Source organism: Melospiza georgiana, chromosome 3 (genome assembly GCF_028018845.1).
Source record: "Melospiza georgiana isolate bMelGeo1 chromosome 3, bMelGeo1.pri, whole genome shotgun sequence".
Taxonomy (NCBI): domain Eukaryota; kingdom Metazoa; phylum Chordata; class Aves; order Passeriformes; family Passerellidae; genus Melospiza; species Melospiza georgiana.
The window spans coordinates 101,395,280-101,415,583 of NC_080432.1; the positions used below are offsets into that span (position 1 = coordinate 101,395,280).

Consider the following 20,304-nt stretch of genomic DNA (forward strand, 5'->3'; position numbering starts at 1 on the left):
ACATAAAATTTTATCTCTTCTCTGCAAGATGTGAAATTATAGAGTATTTCCAAAAGCTATTTTGTTAAGAGCAAACTGCTTTGCAGTCAATTCCCCGGGTAGATGTAGAGAACTTTAGTATACTTGCCTTTATTATCTTATTTCCATCTGATAAAAAGATGTTTTTTCTAGCATATATGAGTTCTCTGATTTATGTTTCAATCAAACGGTTCCTTCCACTCTGAAAAATTTGCAATGGTGAGATGACCCTAAAGGGTCTTACATAAATTACAGCAATAGAACAAGATACACAAAAGATATCTGTCTATCTATCCACATGTTCCCATGATGCCTCTAAACACCTGGAAAACTCAAACCTTCATGTATTACTGATCCTTATTTGAAAAAGCCTACTTGATGATACATGAGAGATTTACTGGAGACCCACAAAAAATACAAGTCAACCCATAATTTGGATGAAAGTACAGCAATCAAAACACTTTTTAAAGGATTACAGCAAATCCTTGATAATCCTAATAGAATGAAAGAGACAAACCAAATTTGGATAATGTATAAAAACGGAAAAGAAATTCAATGAAGCTGAATCTGCTACTACTGAGTAGTTGCAATTGATGAAAGCAAAAATAAAAAGGCTACATACAAAGAAGCATTCCCACAGACATAATGACTATCCACCAGACCAGCACAGCAGCTTTAAATTAAGTTCAGGAAAGGAAAAAGCATTACCAAGATCTTTGCAGTTATAAGACCACAGTTTTCAAACACTTTTTTGGCAAATCAGTTATTAGCAATAAAACACACATGTTAAATGTGGAACAGAGTGACCCCTATTGCATTGCCAACATCACGGACCTTGGAAAACTATAACCTAAAAGGTGAAAATACTGATAGAAAATGAAAACTATATATATCTTGTCAGTGGCTGAACCTGGTGCTACTCTTGTTTCTTGTAAAGAACCCTCAAAAGAATACAAGCATCAGACTTGCCAAATCTTCATGGATCCAAAGATGGGCAGACAAAATTGAACTCCCAGCCCTGCAGGTGACACCATGATACCCTCCCTCTGCCCATAATGCTACCACCAGCCTTAGAGATTGTGATAACCAACATCTCATCTGTCAGAAATCCTACAAACATCTAAATGCTGACAAACTGACCCACATTTGACACTTAATCACACTGATACTCAGTTACAAGCCTTCAAAATGGTTTAAAATTTCTCCACCACTTTAATTACAGGGAAACACTTATGAGGGTCACAGCACTTGAGCACTCCCACACAGTAAGACAGGGCAGGCTGAGGCCAGCCAAGCCTCCCTGAAGGGCACTGACTGCTGCTCTGCTCCTTACACCCACCACATAAGCCAAGAGTTGTCCTTACAGGTCACACTGATGCAGCTGGATAGAGTTTTCAGCCACATCTCTTTCCCATAGTAAGGAACCACTCAGTTAAATTAGCAGGGAGTAAGTTTAACAATAAATCATGCACTCTTCTTTTTCTTTTTTTTTTTTTTTTAATATGGCGGATTCTGCGAAATTGGTCACAGAATGCAGCAGCAGAAAACAGTAAAACGGTGTTCCAAAAGGGATTGTAAAATTCCTACAGAATTGGTCCATTGCTGGCTATTAAGCAGGATGGGCCAGCCTGCATTTTTGGCTAAGAAAGTCCCAAAGCTCTGACAGAGAGAATCTGGCAGTAAATAACAGGTAAAAAAAAAAAAAAAAAAAATTCTGTATGTTCCTATCCATTCCCAGAGAAAAAGTTCTGTGATAATTCCTTTAGTCCAAGTCTGTTTGGCAGCTGTTACCTGTTCAAGAAATAGCTAAGAAAAATTGGAACAAAGGCTGGGACAAAACCCTTCCAGAGCAAAAAGAAAGAAAATCACACCTTGACTCACTCAGCAATCATAAAGGGCTAAATTTAACTACTAAAACTAACTACTAAAGCAAAAATTAATTTGCACAATTTGCACAATAAAAGACAAAGGTTGCTTCTTAAAATGGTTTAATAATATTAAGAGAAACATTAGTTAAATCATGCAAATGGATTTAAATTCACTCTTATGGATCATGGTGTTTTGATTTGCTTTGTTTTGTTTTGTTATGGATCAGAAGCCAGACTCTATTCTGACAAAACTTTCCATAGCTTCAATTTGCAGTAATTTTAGTATGGAAGGATTAAAAAACCAAAAGACTTTCTGTGCCACATTTCCCCAAATTTTCTAGCACTATATTTACTTGAGTGTCTGAGACTTGAGTATCAGTTTCTCAATTTCACATTTAAAGCTGTTTGTGGACCAGAATAATGCAGTGGTAATGATCAAGAAGGTCACACAGAAGAAACACAACAAGTAACTAATTGCTCTGACAGCCCAACTACCACTTGAACATAAAAGTAACAAAGCAGTCCTGCTACAAGTTGTTTGTTTTTCTCTTGTGTATTTTCTGCAGGGATTTAATTAATCCAAATATCTACATTGTCTAAGACAAAACAAAATGATCCCTTCTATGTGAGACATGTATTTAATGATGCGTTAAATGCAGATATCAGTTTCACTGTAGAAAAAACTCATATCGAAGGAATAGACTAAGTATAGACTTATACTTGACTGTATGAGTTGAAATGAAAACCATTCTGGGTAATTCTCAGAATGCAGATTTGATGCCAGATACAGCATTTAGAGCTAGATACAGCTAGAGTGCTTTGAATCACCATCCTGACCACGGCTCTCAAGGAGGCTGTAACTCAGACCTTCTGAGGACTCAGGTACAACAATTTTTTTCTCTGGCTTCTCCCATGTTGAAGAAGGAGGATGACTGGCTGGAAAACTGTCTACCCTGTTACTACTCTCTTGAAGCTGGATCAGAGGAATGAAAGTCAAACATCCTTTTGGTAAACCCCTTTCTATTTGTGGTTAAGTAACTTAATATAAACATGTTGCAAAGCATAGAAAAGAACAGCAATGAGCAAATGAAATCAACTGAAATAATAAATATTTATGTCTGCTACATTCTAACTGAGTGTCTTCCTCATTCATACTCCATTCTCTATGTCTGGTTTCTAAGCATAGCAATTAGCTGGGGGAAGTTTCTGCTTGGTCTTCAGAGTCGCTGGAAAGTCCAGCAGATATATATCTAAGTCATAAAATGTTAACAAGAAAATTGCATGGCAAGAATAAAAGGAAATGTTGTTCTTTTTAAAGAATAATCAGCACATGTGAAACAAGGATTACTTGAAGTATAAACCAGGCACTAACAGGTCAGATGCCAGTCCAATACACAACACATACCAGTCCAAACATTCTCTTCAAGCCTTTTCTCTTCAGAAAAGCCTTTCTTAGCTGAATGAAATTAGCACATGCATTCAGGAATGCTCTAAATATTACTACTGACATCAGGTGTACCCAAAAGAATGCAAATGAGTCCTTCTTTAAATATCACCTCAAAGGAAGTGAATGTTGAGCACTTCAGGTGTGCTTATTTTATTCCATTGTACTATTTAACTTCCATGATCTTTACTATTTTCAGCAAGTTGAAACAACCAGTTACAGGTACACACACACACACACATTTTATTGCTTTAATTCTTTAATTTAGGCCAAATCAACAACCCTACTTTTAGCTGATACTTCAGAATAAAGAAATTTCTGATAAAGAACACAGGATCAACTCACAGTTGTGTGGATTTGTCCATTCAACTTTTCAAAAATCTACATTTGATCAAGTCCTGTAATTTTTTAGAATGTCTTTTTCTCAGTCCAAGAAATAGTACATTAAGTAATACACTTGAAATGTATCAGTACATCATTTACTCAAAGCAACAAAAACAATTCACCAGGAATGGTTTTGAACGACAATCTGTTGCAGTAAACTGATGTCTTCCCATTTAAAACACATTGTCATATTACATATCTATAATGTTAAAATGCAAAAAACCCCAATTTCTATAGAAAAACCCACTGCAATACTAATACCAAGAAAATTTAGTTTCTGGTACTGAGAAAAAAGGTAGAGATGTTTCTAAGCATGCACATATCACAGTCTCTGCAAATTCCTAACTGCACAAGCACTTAAATAGGCAAACATTTATTCATATTTTTGGGGAATATTATCATGAGAGAGTATATTGCAATGAATACATCCATACCACCAAATTCTTTTCACTCTTAGTTTCAACCCAGATCCCAGGACTCCCTCAAAGCCAAGCTGAAAACATGACAGCTAAAGGCTTGACCTAGACATCACCATTCCCTCAGGGGGAAAAAACAAAGGTGGAACAACATGTGTCTTACCCTAGACAGAATAAGCTTATGCCAAAGCACCTCATCTGGCAATTAAAGCTCACTTTCTAGTACAGATAACTATCGAGCCTAAAGTCTCTATGTTTTCTAGAGAATTTCTAAAAATACCCCAAATTATTTCAATGCATAGAAGGAATTGGACTGTTCTGAAGGGCCTGTAGGTTTGTGTAGAAACAGGTCTAGCTCATTGGAATCACTCATGGAGTACAAATAAGTCATTACTACCACTAACATTGTGCTTAGAAGTCAGTCACTGCACTCTTTAGCAAATGTGCACCTTCGAGTGCTCACTGCAGGACAGTTCTTTCAGAATCACACTGGTTTAATACTATTTTTCAGTTTATAAAATATTAACAAATTAAGAGATATTTTAACAAAATGATAAGCACTTGTTTATTAGAACACAGCTCATAAAGTCAGTAGAAATATTTTAGATATAACACGTTTGCTAGAGGTATTTCTAACCTCTATCAGCATATGAACTAGTAAAAAAGTGCCAGGGTAGCCATAAAAAGGACTATAGCATTCAAGCAGAAAACAGGGTACTTTGAGTACATTTACAACCACTTATAGCATATGCCTTTCATGTCCACAATGGGTTTACAACTAGAGCTCCTTTCATATTTCCTTACAACTTTAAAGAATTTCCCTTTGTTAACATTGCATTTATAAAACAGTCTCAGATGTTAGCAGGGATGCCACCTCTTCTCTACATGATTTTCCCAAAGTTTCAAATTTAAAATGGCATTAGCTGAACAAAATAAAATAAAAAATAGTTTCCCATGTCTCTGTAGACAAAAAAAAAGGATAAAAAAGACATTATAATTGTAGCAAATTAACATATTAATGGAAGTGTACTGTGGGAGGAAATAAATTTAAAAATTAGAAATCATGATGAACAGGCAGAAAGTGTGAATTAGCTGAGACAGAACTGTTAGCTTTACAACTTAGAAAAGCAGGCTTTATTTTCCAAGCTGCAATAGGTTAGTGGGTCCAAGTTTATTACAGCATTTATTGTGGCCCCAGTCCACACTGAATTCAATGGGAATCTTTCCATTGATTTAATACACTGTGGATTAGCAGCTATGCTGTCATGTCATGTATCATCTTTGTCAACTGGGAATAATAAAGTAACTCAGATTAGCCTGCCTGAAGTTCTAGAAGTTTTAATTACCTGTTTCATTACAGCACTATTCTCATATTCATCTTCTTAACAGCAATTAACTCTTCTGTAATTATTGTGTGGAATGAATTTAGTTAAAATAACTTGTCAGTCAGAATGAAGATAATCTAGATTGGAAATCAAGTCTGCTCAAAATACATACAGAAAAACCTGCATTGAGTCTAAAAAACATGTTTGGACTTGCAGCACTGTGTAATTAACAAATGATTGCTGGGAGTATTGTGCAGTCAAAGCTGTCATCTCCCCCTTTCTCAAGTGAGAACAAAACTAACATCTGTTATGTAGCTCAAGCACTCAGAAAGTCATCAGCAAGACTCTGTCTACCTCTACAATTTAGATAGAAGAAGGAATAAAGAAACAATACCAAAAAGTACATTCAACTAACCAAACCTACTTGTAAAGAAATAATGATGCATGGCACATGCCTACAAAAATCATCACTTTCAGCTGATTATGAATAAAAAAATCCTCCCACCTAAATAATTTTTTTTTTTTATTTACAGGTAAAACTCACTATTTTCAAAAAGAAATAGATATTCTTTTGAGACCCGCAAAATTTGCAGAGAAAATGCTTGTATTTATATCTCTCATGACTGTAACACTAACACCTTTGAAAAGCAGGCCACCAGAGCTCAGGTCCTACTATCAAGGCATCTCAGACCAGTAGAAAAGCATAAATATCAGATCAGAAAGGAAAAAAAACTTGATAGACTCACACCAACTACTTTGTTGAGTATCTTGATCACTTTTCTCTTGAAAACTGACAGGAAATAATTTCTCTATAGACTACTTACAAAGAGAGTGCTATTTTATCGCAGGGCCTAATTTAAGGTCATGTAAAACCTGAAGGAGTATATAGTGCTCTGTGGAGTATTTCCACAAACAACTCAGACAATACATGAACTTTTGAGCACTGGAAATACAACAGGATCCTTATGCTTTAATGTATGAAGAGATTAAAAGTAGAAATTTAATAATCAGACTAGATAGATAAAAAATAATGTAACACTTTCAGAAAAGATTTTTTTCACAAGGCCTACTGTGCAGATATACAATAGAGGTTTTAAGTTTGCTTTTATCCTAAGTACTTCATAACTCAGTATGTAAATGCAAATACAACACACAAATGTTGAGTAAATGGCATCTTAGTACCTAAAATTGGTAAAATCAACATAACATCAACATCAGGAGCATCAAGAAAAACATTATGTGACATAGAGAGGAAAATATTAATAACAAAAAAACCCCAAACTTTGTCTGCATACTACTACCTTACTAGGTAAGGATTTTTCTTTCCTTTTTTCCTGTTTCTATCAATCTCAGCATAGCTATTAAATGCAGTAGAATTACATTAACTTTATATTTGCTTTCCAAACATACAGGATATCTGGCTATATCAGTTTGTTTTCAGGATTTCTGGATTATGAAGACAATACAACTCCTGTTGTACTTTGTAGCATATTTTGAACATGTCTCAAAAAGAATTTTGCTACCATTGCCTAGCATAAAACACACTTTTTTTTTTTTCAGAGAATGCAATGATCTGGCATTCCTGATGCAGTATAATAGACAAACCAGGGTTATAGGTATAACAATGGGAGTCAGGTCAGAAGCTGAAGTCACGCTGTGCTGCTACCGCTGGCACAAATGAGGCCACATCTGAGGTCCTGCGATGTGACCTAAATATTGAGACAAAACTCCACCATTTTAAGTGTTTGCAGATGTATTTCTGAAAAATAAGAGCTCTGGAGAGTAAACATGAGCAGTTGCAAATGCTCAGACATATTACTTGTGGCAGGAGAGCATATGCTGAGCCTAGAAGAGTGCTATAAATGTCCTGCCAGCTTTACCCACAAGCACTCACTTCAGGGCTCCCATCTGCATAATTGCAAACACAAGGAGCTTCCACGGAAACCCAATTCTGAAAAACCTTACCTATGTTAAAAAGCACAGTCAGGCTGGAATTAGGCTCAAATAAATCTTGATTTATTCTATAGACATTTGGTCCCTAAAAACAATGCATTTACCAAAACAGCCTGTCATCAGTAAGATAGATGACTAGCCATTGAACTACTTAAGTGAGAGCATGGCCTGGTTTTGTCAACAGGAAAATAACCTTGATTACTACCTTAACCAAATCTTAAATTATTCTGTCCATACTGTCACATGTTACTCTACAGAGTGGGTAGAACTGGGACAGTCTGGTTAACTGAAGTTCCAAACAGTATTACTGAGGGAAATCAAGCACATCTCTTGAAATTATTTATTTATCTCTACAACCTACTTTTTCTGTTTGTAACTTTGGGGACTAATAAGAGTAATAATACACCAGAAAGTATTCTGTCCAAAAAATAACCACGCATCTCAAAGGCTGGAGGCAATGGGAGTTCAGTTCACCTATGCTCTCCATTCTAGGCAGTTGCTCCTTGGATGTCTCAACATGTATCCATTTCACAACTATGTTATTTTTATTTGCTAAAGCAAGAGTGATCATAAGATGTCTATTTTTTAAATCATCAACTTAACAAATTAAGCCATGTCTAACACTAATATGGCTGAATGAAAGAAATAAAGACTGTCTGCACGTCTGTTTGTGTGGGTGGGGTATCCACACAATCTGCTGAGCTGTCCCAGGGCCACAGCTGCATGTGGCTGGTTAATGATATAAAGACATCCAGTTCTAACTGTACCATCCAAGGCTTGTCTTGTGCTTAGGCAACCTATTTGGCTGTGCCAGGGGGATGGCATAGCACAGTTCAATCCCTCTCTTCCACACTAGTGCCCTAACTATAAGGGTGTCCCACCAGAGAAGTTTACACTGAATTCCACAGCAAGGGAGCCTAGAGGAGGCACTTACACATTATGTTTTAAATACACATTGGGGGAACAGCAGAAACAACACAAGCAGTAAGTTGCACAAGATATCACTTACAGTGCCCAAAATCCAGCTCACTTTCCAACAGGTGAAAGCCAATTACCCTCTACTTGAATAGAGGAGCCCATATATGTCACAGCTGAGGATAGCTTTCATTTTCCACAGCCCAAACACACATTTTCACCTCAACATTTCTGCAATGAACTGCAGAAATGCTGCTTTTTGCTCCTCCTCCAGGCTCTAAATAGATGGGAGTGCTGTGTTGGTCATGCAGGATGGTGCTACATCAGCAATAGAGGCAGATGTGCAGGGATGATTCAGTGTCTTACATTCCCTAATGGTGACCTTGAGGCAATCTCGTGGTCAGCATGTAGCCTTACTACTCTTCAGAACCTTCACTGATTATAAATGAAGGATAAAATGCAATTTAGTTTACTCTATTATGATTGTTTAATTTTTTTTCTGGTTGTTTACATTTTGGAAGTCTCCCTCTATAGTGTTTTGCGGTGATTTAAAAAGACTTCTTAGTTCTTTTAATGTCTGAAATCTACCACCTCATTTCCCTTTAAAGCAAAATTATGGGACTTCACTGATGGGTTTACATTACTGTTTAAAATGTTATATTGTGAATGCTATATTATATATGTAATTTATGTTAACTTTAAACCAAAACACATTTCAGTAGTAGATACAGTTCATACTTAACAAATGCCATCACACTAGAAAGACAGCTGTTAAAGTATTAAATATTTAATTTTCTTTAGGTCAGAAATGCCCTTTCTCTTCCATTTCTTAGATTAATTTTTTTAAAAATCACCATTAAAAATGACCAACTAACATTTCTTTTTTAAAAATGAAAAGAGGCAAACCACGGCAAGGGACAATAACAGAACTCACTTTTATCTCAACACATTCGTTAAGGTGTACCAACTTACAATAAACCAAAATCTTTTCTTTTTTATTTTATGATATTTAATTAACATTCAGTCTTTCCTACATATGGAGACACCACAGACTGTAAAAGGTTAAAACACCTCACAGTTATTTGGGGCAGAAAAAGAGGAAAAAATAAAGTCAAGGGAGGAATTATGTGTGTTCTTCACTTAAGCCAGACAAGTGGGAAGAAAGTCTCTTGGGCATGATTTCTCAGTGTTTTGCAGTGTACTCAAAATGTTTGAGAAGGTTTTGGTGAATATATAAAAAATTTAAATTAAAACCTTCAGAATTTTTTCAGCTAGAATAGTTCTTTCCAACTCCTCTTTATCAAAACTTTGTATCACATTTCAGATCCTGTAACTCAGACTACCTCCCATTACATTCAGTGCCACAAAATTTCAGACTGTGTGAAGCTGTATCCCTTTATCTTACTATTTGAAATGTAATTCAGAAGGCAATTCATCTGTAAGGCAGTGCTCCACCAGCTGAGCTCTGTTTACTGCTCCTGGCCTGCAGAAGAATCGCTGATGCTTTGCTGACAGCTGGCTGTCTCTCAGCACTCAAAGCTGCTATCTTGGCTCATCTGCTTCAAGCAGTCTGCCAGCCTGGAAGGAAGCAAGGAGGAACAAAGGAGGACAAGGAGGAAACAAGGAAGGACAAAGCCTGGCTATCAGATATTAAGGGGAGGTAAAATGAGCTGCCCAAATACTGGTAGAGGAACAATGTCTTTGGAAAGAAGCAAAGCAAAGATGAAGCAGCACAGCCCCCAGTGAAGCAAGAAGCACAGAGATGCAGATAATGTGGTGTAAGAAGACGCATGGAAGTAAAACGCTACGAAAACTGGGCAAAGCAAAGGCAGTGGTACATAGTGAAAAAATAGACTTCACAAATGTGATTAACAAGTATTTAAAAGAAGATAAACCATGTAATCTCCTAGAAATGAGAAATGAGAGTCAAACCCATCCAGAGTCTTTCCTCAAGTAAGTAATTATTAATATCTAACTATACCACAACATCAGCAGGACAGAATTCAATAATGAGACAATTTTATACTGTAAATCTCTCAGTATATACAACAGAGATACGGTGAAGAATATTTTCCTTTAAGTCATCTTTGAATTCAAGGGCTTGTTCATTGCTTTTAACTAAATCAAATTTAAAGATGAACAGCAAAAAAAACCAAAGTATTTTTTTAAAAAATGGACATATCAACCAATTTGAAACAACATAAATTAAACATGAAGCATAATAGCTATTAACTAAAAAAATAAAATAAAAAAGACAAAACCCAACAAAACAAACAATTCAGTACATAAGGATATGTCAGCAATTTAATCACTTACAGGCTCTCCTCGATGTCCTTCTAGGCCTGGAGATCCAGGCTGCCCAACTTCTCCCTTTAAAATAAAAAAAAGTCTTAATAAAACAACTTTATTTGCACAATAAAAAATATTATTTTAAATAGTAAATGATATTTTTAATCTAAGTAAAATTTCAAAGCAATACACATTGAGACTTCAATAAACAAACAGCTCTTAACAGTTTAATACACAGCAAGAAATGTCATCAATCCAACATTCTCTCATGTTGTGTCTGACAGCTGTCAAACAGCTTGCAAAAAGAGATAAGGGAAAATTTTCTGTTCACTCAGAACAGCAATTTCTGGTAGAAAAAAATGCATAAAACAATAACAGACTGTTACTGTCTAATTGTTAGCATAAATAATAGTATGAAAAAATCTTTCAAAGTACTTCAGAACACAGCAATACAAAAAATGATCAAAAATTTATCAAAGTATGTATGATTTTGAAGTATTCTGAAAATCTGAATAATTCCAAAAATAAAAGCACATAAAAAAGGCAAAGATATAGATATAGATGTAGATAGATATACACACACACACGTATAAAATAATCTGGCACTAATCAACTTAAAATTATAAGAGCTGAACTTCAAGGAACAATGGCTAGCATCTGGGTTTCCAGCCATGTTTTTTCCACAATCTTTCCCAAAATTAATATTGTAAAAACCAGGAAAGCTCCTACAGAAATTTCCTTCAAAGACAGCCTGTGTTTTACTGTTCTGAATTTGATTACAGACCCAAAATGAAGCAATGTTTTATAGCAAGCAGATGTTGAAGTCAGGCTAACAAAATGTTTGAATGAAAAATATGGCTTCTATTAACTATTGTATTATAAAATTAATAAAACCTAATGAGCACATCATAATTTTGGTACTGCAATAAGGAAAACAGTCCAGAAAATGTCTTTCAGTTTAAATGTACACACATTCACACAATATTCTGAATTCTCTGTATATTGCTTACAAGCGTAAAACATATGAAAGTACTCTCCAAATTCATGCTTTAGCAACACAATGCTTCACTCTAAATTGCCACCAGTGATAGTTAAAATTTAATGTTAATGTTAACTGTGACTATTACCTGTCCACGTTATCAAATACCAGAGAAGAAAAAAATCTAATATCTATTTTTTTCCTATGTTCTGAAGTACCAGAGAAGAAATTTCTCCTCCAACTTAGCAACGATATCTGTGTATGTGTGTGCATATATATATATATATATAGATACACACACACATATATATAAAATAAGAGATTTTATTTTTAATTTATTTCATTTGAAATAAATTCCTGGAGGTAACCAAGCTCATATCACAGATAACAGAATTCTAGTGTGGACAATTGATGGAGGATTGATTCAGCTGACCAGACACCAGGAGTTGAATTCCACTGCTCAAATACAGACATTGGATCATATTTGAGTTACCCCATGGTATCTTGCCTACTCCCACTCCTGAAAGGCACTGGCTTTCCACAGGACTTGTGTCATATTTTTCAGCTCCCTGAGGATGTTTTGGACACTAATGCATTTCAAATGCATCAGGGCCTTTTTATGTGCACAACTAAACTGAAATCTATGAGTCTGCCTTCTCTGAGCTGAGTTACTCTCCAGACTCCACTGGCATTACCCTGGATCCAGCCCATTGACAGCTGCTGCCTGGAAGGTTTTAGGTCTCTCACGGGTCTTGTGTCATATGTCCCTGCTGCAGCAGATGTGACAGAGATGCCAGGTGCATCCCCAACTGCACTAGACAAGCATGGTCACAAAGCAGAAGACCCAGATTTCCAAAAACAGCAATATGAATTTAAAATTCAAAATGCAGTCCAAATTTTGCATTTTTGAACACTGAAGTAACATTAATCTTCAGCAGCCCTAGATAATTTCATTATTATTAAAAAAAAAAAAAAAACTTCTAGGAACAAAGGTGCTGTTGAAAAACTTCTTTAGATCAATTCAATTGAGCATTTACATCACATATTATTAACATCTTTTCCCTGTGAACTTATAACTGATACTACAAGTCTATGTTTTCACAAATTAGAACAGTGCAAGCAGCAACTTGTCAAATGAAACATCCAGTAAGCTCACAAACTGCAATACATTCTAGAAACACCAGGTCCTGTTGACTTTTTTACAGTAGACACATTCTTAGTTGACTTGAAAACTGTTCTATGTCAAATATGAACAGCACCGCATAGTAAAGAGAATAAGAAAACATACAAAAATATTAATCCGGTACTGAAGGTACTTTCCCCTAATTTTCCTGCAGCTCCTTTCAAAAGCAATTACGTTCTCCAGTGTAGGCTTGTATATGAATCTCTTTAACAGAATCAAAGGGTTAGAGAAACACACAAGGATATCAGAGATAAAGCATAAACAATCTCTAGTGATCACTAATACACTCTTAATAAAAGCTTTTCCTTTGCTCACTGAACAATTGAAAACAATGAAATCGGCTCATTGCTGCAGTAAACTTTCACAGCTCCCAGTAACAACATTATTTTGATTTCCAGTAACACTCCACAGAATAATCTCAGTATGTTTGCACCATGAGCAATGCTACTGAAGACTTTTATCAAGGTATTAATATCCATTTCTACATACCTTGAATCCAGGACTGCCTGGTAATCCATCTTTCCCATTTCTGCCAGGGTCTCCCTGTGGTAACATTTAACAGCAATCAGCAGGTAAATTAACAAGCAAAAGCTAATGAAAAATTGTCTTCAGAAAACTTACAGTTCGCCCTGGCAGTCCTGGCAACCCTGTATCACCCTTCTCTCCTTTTGAACCCTGAGAAAAACAACAAGTGGAAATTAAGTAGTACTCCATGTTTGTGCTGTAAATTCAATATATTTCACCAACAATTCATGTATGGTGTTTCTTATTTTGAAAAAGTACAGAAGATCTGTTTCTTTCTCAACTCAGGCAGTTGTCAATTAATAACTACAACCTCATTACATAAACAAAAATATGCTTCAAGCTACAGAAATGCTAACACAGGCACTCTTTCAAATTGCTTAAAACTTTAGACTAAACACATGAAGAAAATATAAGGCCAGGTGAAAATATAGCTGTTAACACTGGATGGTCAACTATACTCCCTGCTTTATATAACATACAGATTAAGACATTTATCTTTCCATCTGCTATCAGCCTCACTCCTTTTATGTGCTCTTCTCCTCCCTCCCCTAACTCCTCTCCCTCTCTCTTGTTTGGTTATATGTACATCTGTATTAAAAAACACAGACTTCTTTGCAATACAATTATTACATATACCCTGTAATTGGTGTGTTACACCATAGACATTCACAAAAAATACATGCATTTTGTGCTATGTGAAAATGAATTACACCAATCCCCTAGCAGAATGAAAAGGTTCTCAAAATACCCAAATGAGCAGAGCATGAGTTTGACATTACTATATGTAAATACATCCAGTAAATTTGACATTACTAAATTTGATGTTACTAAATGTAAATACATCCAGTAAAAGCAAGGAACATTTTTCTGAGCTGTAAATAAAGAATGACACTTTCTGTGAATACGCATGTTATAAAAATATCAATTATATTGCCTGGGGCTCCCATGCCCAGGCTCCCAGCGGGAATGTGGGGGCTCCATGAGGGAAGGCCGGTGCTGCCCGAGCTGGATGCAGCCGGTTGCAGCCGGGCACAGCCAGTTCCAGCCGGGCACAGCCGGGCACAGCCGGGCACAGCCGGTTCCAGCCGGGCACAGCCGGTTCCAGCCGGACACTGCCGGTTCCAGCCAGGCACAGCCAGTTCCAGCCGGCCACAGCCAGTTCCAGCTGGGCACAGCCGGTTCCAGCCAGACACAGCCAGTTCCAGCCGGGCACAGCTGGTTCCAGCCGGGCACAGCCAGTTCCAACCAGACACAGCCGGGCACAGCCAGACACAGCCGGTTCCAGCCAGACACAGCCGGTTCCAGCCGGGCACAGCCGGTTCCAGCCAGACACAGCCGGTTCCAGCCGGGCACAGCCGGTTCCATCCAGATCCAACCGCCCACTGCAGGGCACAGCTGAGCCACGGTCAGGGTGGGAGTGCGGAATGAGTTGAACAAGGGACAGAAATGTGACCCCAGCAAAATGAGGAAAGAGGAGAAAAGTGGCAGCTCTGCAGACAGCAAGAAGAGAGGGTACTGCAGCAGAGATTCCCCTGTAGCCTCTGGAGGGGCCATGGTGGAGCTGTGGTAACCAAGGTGCAGCCCACGGAGAATCCATGCAAGGCCAGGTTTGCCCTGAAGGCCCACGGCCCATGGGAAGGACCTGCTCTGGAGCAGGGGAGGAAGGTGAGGGGAAGAGCAGGGAGAAGTTGTTAAAGCCTACCCCACCTCACTCCCCAATTCCTATCCCATAAAGGAGAGAAACTGAGCCTGGGAAAAGGCAGGGTGGAGGAGAAGGGGGTTTAATTGGTATTTTTTGGGTTTTTTTTCTCACTATCCAGACTTATTTTAGCTGCCAATAAATTAAAATAATTTTCCCCAAGTAGCCACTGGTTTGCCTGTGACAGTAACTGGCAGGTGATCTCTCTTATCTGGACCATGAAGGTTTTCCATCTTACATTCTCCCTCGTACTGCCGAGAAGGGAGATTGAGAGAGGTGCCTGGAGGTTTGCACCAGGCAACCAGTCCAGGTGACCCCATCACAAATACCAAGAGCATTTTGCTTTAATTTATGTTTATAAAGTCACTTGCCTTTTTTCCATATATTCCTGGCACTCCTTGATCTCCTTTAGGACCTCTTTCTCCCTAGATAAAATGTATGTGAGCAAGTTAATTTTTAAAATAGAAGTAGTTACCTAAAGATATACTTATACATAAATAAAGTATACATGTATAGCACACACAAAGAAGGCAAAGAGCTCCATGTAAGGCCAAGCCTTAAATGCAAATCCTGAATTTGCACAGCTTTGCTAGAGGAGAAGGCCAGAATGCCCCACACTGATGGTGAGACAATCCACAGCTAGCAGGCTTAAGGGTTCTACTTTCTATAGAAGACGCTTTGTGATTTTCATTGCTTCAATATAGGCAGGAACTGAAGTGAAAATTCAGCTCCTTGGAAAGGGTTGGACTTTTCTGAAGACCTTATTTCAGGAGTTAAAAATAATAATTTGGAAAAACTAAGAGGTAAATTCAGTGGAGTACTAACATAGATGAGCAAAAACTATGGGGAAAATTCTTTTGGGGAACACACACATGAACTAAAATCACTGTGATAGATCAGAACTGTTCTTCAAAATGCTGTCACTCAAGTAGAATGACATAGAATTGTTTTTATTTTTTTAAACATTATTTGTGACGAAGAATCCTCTAAGTAGTAGTAAAATCAAATTAATATAAAATCCCATAGAGCAAAACAGAAATTAAATAAGAGGAGGTTTCTATTGTTTGGTATCTATGTAATGAAGTCCCATGGCATGTATATTCCCTAAATATCACCTTCATAACTATTAATCTTGAGCAATTCATCAAATTCTCTAAAATAGTATTGTATATAGACATGTTTACCCTTTATATTGAACTACAGGGCAAGCTGAAACACAGGAATATTGTAACAAGAAGTACTTAATTTCAACCTTTGGTGCTGGCATCCCATGTAATCCAGGAAAACCAGGTAGTCCACTGTCACCCTGAAACAGCAAACATATATTAAATCTTTGTATCAAAATAGTAATATACAACAACATTCATATTCTTGTGATCAAGTGATCAACAAATAGTGGCAACATGTAATATATTACAGTACCAACTTCATAACATTGGTATGATGACCAATAAGAGGTTTTTTATCCCTAAACAAAATTCATTACATAAAAGAAAAACCTTAATCACTAAATTTTAGACTAAATGTACAGTAATCTTATAGTAAGTCTTACAGAGGTTCAAAAGCAGCAATTTATGACCTTATGAAATTTCCTACCAGCTTACTCTGGATAAGTGAAGTATTAAAAATAAGATATTAAGTATCTACTCTACAAAAGACACTAAATTAAACCAAAATACACTTATAAAACAACTTTGGCAATTTGACAAATGAGTTCTCATTTCAGAGGAAGAAATAATCCACTTAGGTTAAAACAGTTAGCAATTGAAAGGACAAGGCAAAATGCCAGTTATTTTATTGTTCTCAGAGGTGTCAGGTATCAGGAATTCCAAACTTTTGCTGTTGGTACCTAACAATTTGTCTTCAAGTTCTCTTGAGCAATAACAATGAAATCCTGAATTACAACTTGTCACTACTTGATTTGAAACAATAAAACCAATCCTAGTTGCTTGGTTCAGGAGACTACTTCCCATGAAAAAATAGCTAACCACAAAATCATTTTTGGGCAATCAGAATGCTTTCTTTCTGTTAATACCTACTTTTATATTGAGTAATACATTTCAATTTGTTTAATATATTTCAATCAGATAGAAGGAATAGTAAACTATGCTTAGAAAGTTATTTCTTATAATATTTCAAATTCTAAGACAAGGGTTAAACCAGGACAACATGTCTCAATGCTGTTTATCAAAGCCATTCATGCCTAAGCAGATTTGGAAAGGTCTGTCATGTGTTTGCAGTAGGCAGGAACATGACCACAGGAATGACAGCTTGTGGGTTAACGCTATCACAATATCTCTCAACAAATAATTATTAAAAGCAGACAGTGGAATGGAGTTTAAAAATCAGCAAAGGTTATAAAATTAACACTTCATATAGCCATTGCTTCTTAATGAAAAAGTGTGGAGTCTTCTTTTTTACTCAGAAGTGGTGGCTCAATTATTGGATAAACTAAAACATTTGGAAATGAAAATATTTTTAAATTAGCTACTACAGAAACTTTACAAGTAATGGGATGAAATAAAGAGATGGAAATTTGGACAGAATTTCCAGGAAAAAATTCTAATGGCAAGACCTATTTTACAATGGAAATGTTCTCTAAAACAGTGGTGGAAGCCCTATTTCTTGGCTTATTTTACACAAGGCTAGACTGAGCAATAGGAAATATTCTATCTGTCACAACCCTACACTGTGAGGCAATTAGAGTTTTTCATCAGCAGCATCTTAATTTCTCCACATAGCCCAATAATGACTGATTAGATTAACCCCTACAATCAATTAGATTGAGATGAATTAAGCACAGAACACATAAGCAATTTTCAGCTCTGACCATGAATTTGAGAATTCTGCTGAACAGCAATGAATTTAAGGATGCAGTTATCAGACACTTTAGAAAGAAATCCCAAGATCTGTTGGGAAAATAAGTACTTGTTTTACAGAAAGGGCTTTAGAGTTTTAATGAATCAAAACCAAAATAAGTGTCATTACAATCAGATTAGAACTTTTCTAAACATAGGGCAGAAATGTGAGAGAAGGCCACAGCCAGTGGGCAGCTTATTCACTGTGCATACAGAAGATCCCAAGTCAAGTTTATGCTGATTACCAGGAGACAGTTACATATAAGCTTCCACATCTGTCTATATCTCCAAGCTACTGAATACACCTCAGCTAGAATTTTCCACAAAAAGTTTTGGGTTCAGTTAGCCACTGTTTTCTGATATAAAGTGCCATCCAGGAATTCCTATCTAAATCATTTGGATACTCACTTAAAGAGAAAAAGGGTGAAAAGAATTTAAAAAAAAACATTCTGACAGATGTCTGTATTGTGCTTCCAGGTACCCATACTTAGATACACTTTCTAAGTACATGTTATTCAGTGAATTAAAGTTGTTACTGGCAGTGCCAAAGCCTATATACACTTTAATAAATAAAAAGGGCCAGAGTCAGAATTTAAATTTAGGATTCTTAGTCCTTCCTTATTACCCTTTCAGCAAACAATTCTCACAGAACATTCATGTGAAAATACTGATACTATTACCTGTACAACCAAAAATTACAAAAGGTAAGAGCAAAAGCTTTTTTTATCTATCATTCTGGGTTTGGTTCTTTTACCTTTGCCCCATCTTTTCCTGGTTCTCCCTTGATACCTGGCAAGCCACGAGGTCCCTAGATTGAGAAAGAAATGAACACCAGCTCAAATCCTGATAATACTAACACAATCTGATACAGAATTAGACACAGAAATGTGACACAACATGGGCCAGAGACCACTGTGTCAGCTGCCTGATTCCAACATTTCGGTGACTGGACACAAAAGCAGAACAAAGCACAATGTATACCCTGCATGGATGAACATGGCACACTATCATAATCCATGACTGAGGAACACTCAAACAATTTTTTCTTCTACAAGGACCACCCCAGGAAAAAGCAAGAACGTCACACAGCCCTATTAGCCGGTTCAAAATCACAACCTGTCTACGTGTGAGGCCAGAGATGTCCCCTTCAATAGCCCATCAGACAGCCTCCACATTTGCCATTTTGCAGGCTTGCTCTTGGCCCCAGCAGGCTCTCAGATATTTAATTCCACAAATGAGTAAATCCTTGACTATCACTCAGACTGGATCCTGATCCACAAGTAAAATACAGCACAGGTTTCCAACAACTGTCTCTGGAAGGATTACTAAATTAATACAACAAAGAAAAAGAATTCTCCTCCGTCAATCTGGGCTTTATGTGAAAACTTGCTAGGGACTTGTGAATTGTGGGCAATTCATCACCATGACAAGACTTCAGATCACTGCTAGGGATTCACAGAAAAATTGAACAAACTACTGTTTGACTTCTGGATTGGGATAAAAATGTCTAAGCTGCAGCTCAGTCCATCTTCTAGAGGCTTTACCTAGCCCTGCTTCTAACTGTTAGCCTACCTACAAACCCCAAAGCCATGTGAATTTGAAAGCAATTCACCCAAGGATGGCCCCTGATTCATGACACCCCTGAAGTCCTCTTCATTCCCCACACCTCAGCTCTCAATGACAAACGAGATATTGAAAGAGACTTGGCAGGATTTGTCTCAGATATGCAAATTCTAGGAATGAAATAGAAACTTACTTGAATCCCTGGAGTTCCTGGGATACCTGGGGTTCCTGCTGATCCCTGGTATCCCTAAGGAAAAGAACCAAGACTTGTGACTTTTCAAAAGCAACATACACAAATTACAAAATATCTATTTAAAAAGAGAAAAACCAATCTTCGTGCTTACTGAAGAACTTTTGTCACAATCCTATAATTTTAGGTCACAGATTTTAGCAACTGCTATGGCAATCATACATTTGGGATTTAGATTTCAGCTTTCAAAAGCTTTCATATCTGCAGCTGAAGTTCTCATCCTGCAGACTTTAGCTAAAACCAGTCATTTTAGAATTGTTACACAAACGCATAACAAACATATTGTTTTGTTTTCCACTGGGAAAAAAAAAAGAAATTAATCCACATATGTAGTGCATTTTTTTTCTCTCTCTCTCAAGAAAAATCACTGAAACTGGCCAAGACTTTTTTAAAGGCTTTTATCCAGTTACAGAAATCAGCTTTAACAAACAAGGTATGTTCTAATACATTATGCAGCTAGTTTTATAATATCTCTACATAATAAAAATTCCATTCTTGATACTAAGCACTTAGCTATGAACTTGAAGGTATATAACAGTCTATACAAACAAAAATAATTTGAATGACTGAGACTACAAAAAGAAATACTAAATAATTCATGAGTTAAAAAGAGAATTTCAGGAATGCTGTGCTAG

At 36.7% G+C, this 20,304-nt stretch overlaps 1 protein-coding gene across 2 annotated transcripts in view; it reads right to left on the reverse strand.

Moving 5' to 3' along the window:
* COL21A1 (collagen type XXI alpha 1 chain) overlaps positions 1-20,304 on the reverse strand; it is a 66,181-nt gene that overhangs the window by 23,227 nt on the left and 22,650 nt on the right. For both annotated transcript variants that reach the window (XM_058020834.1, XM_058020835.1), the window contains 7 exons: positions 19,613-19,666; positions 18,611-18,664; positions 16,251-16,304; positions 15,370-15,423; positions 13,396-13,449; positions 13,264-13,317; positions 10,640-10,693 (listed from right to left, as the gene is read on the reverse strand). In XM_058020834.1, coding sequence (XP_057876817.1) covers positions 10,640-10,693; positions 13,264-13,317; positions 13,396-13,449; positions 15,370-15,423; positions 16,251-16,304; positions 18,611-18,664; positions 19,613-19,666 — 378 coding nt within the window. The remainder of the gene's footprint in view (positions 1-10,639; positions 10,694-13,263; positions 13,318-13,395; positions 13,450-15,369; positions 15,424-16,250; positions 16,305-18,610; positions 18,665-19,612; positions 19,667-20,304) is intronic.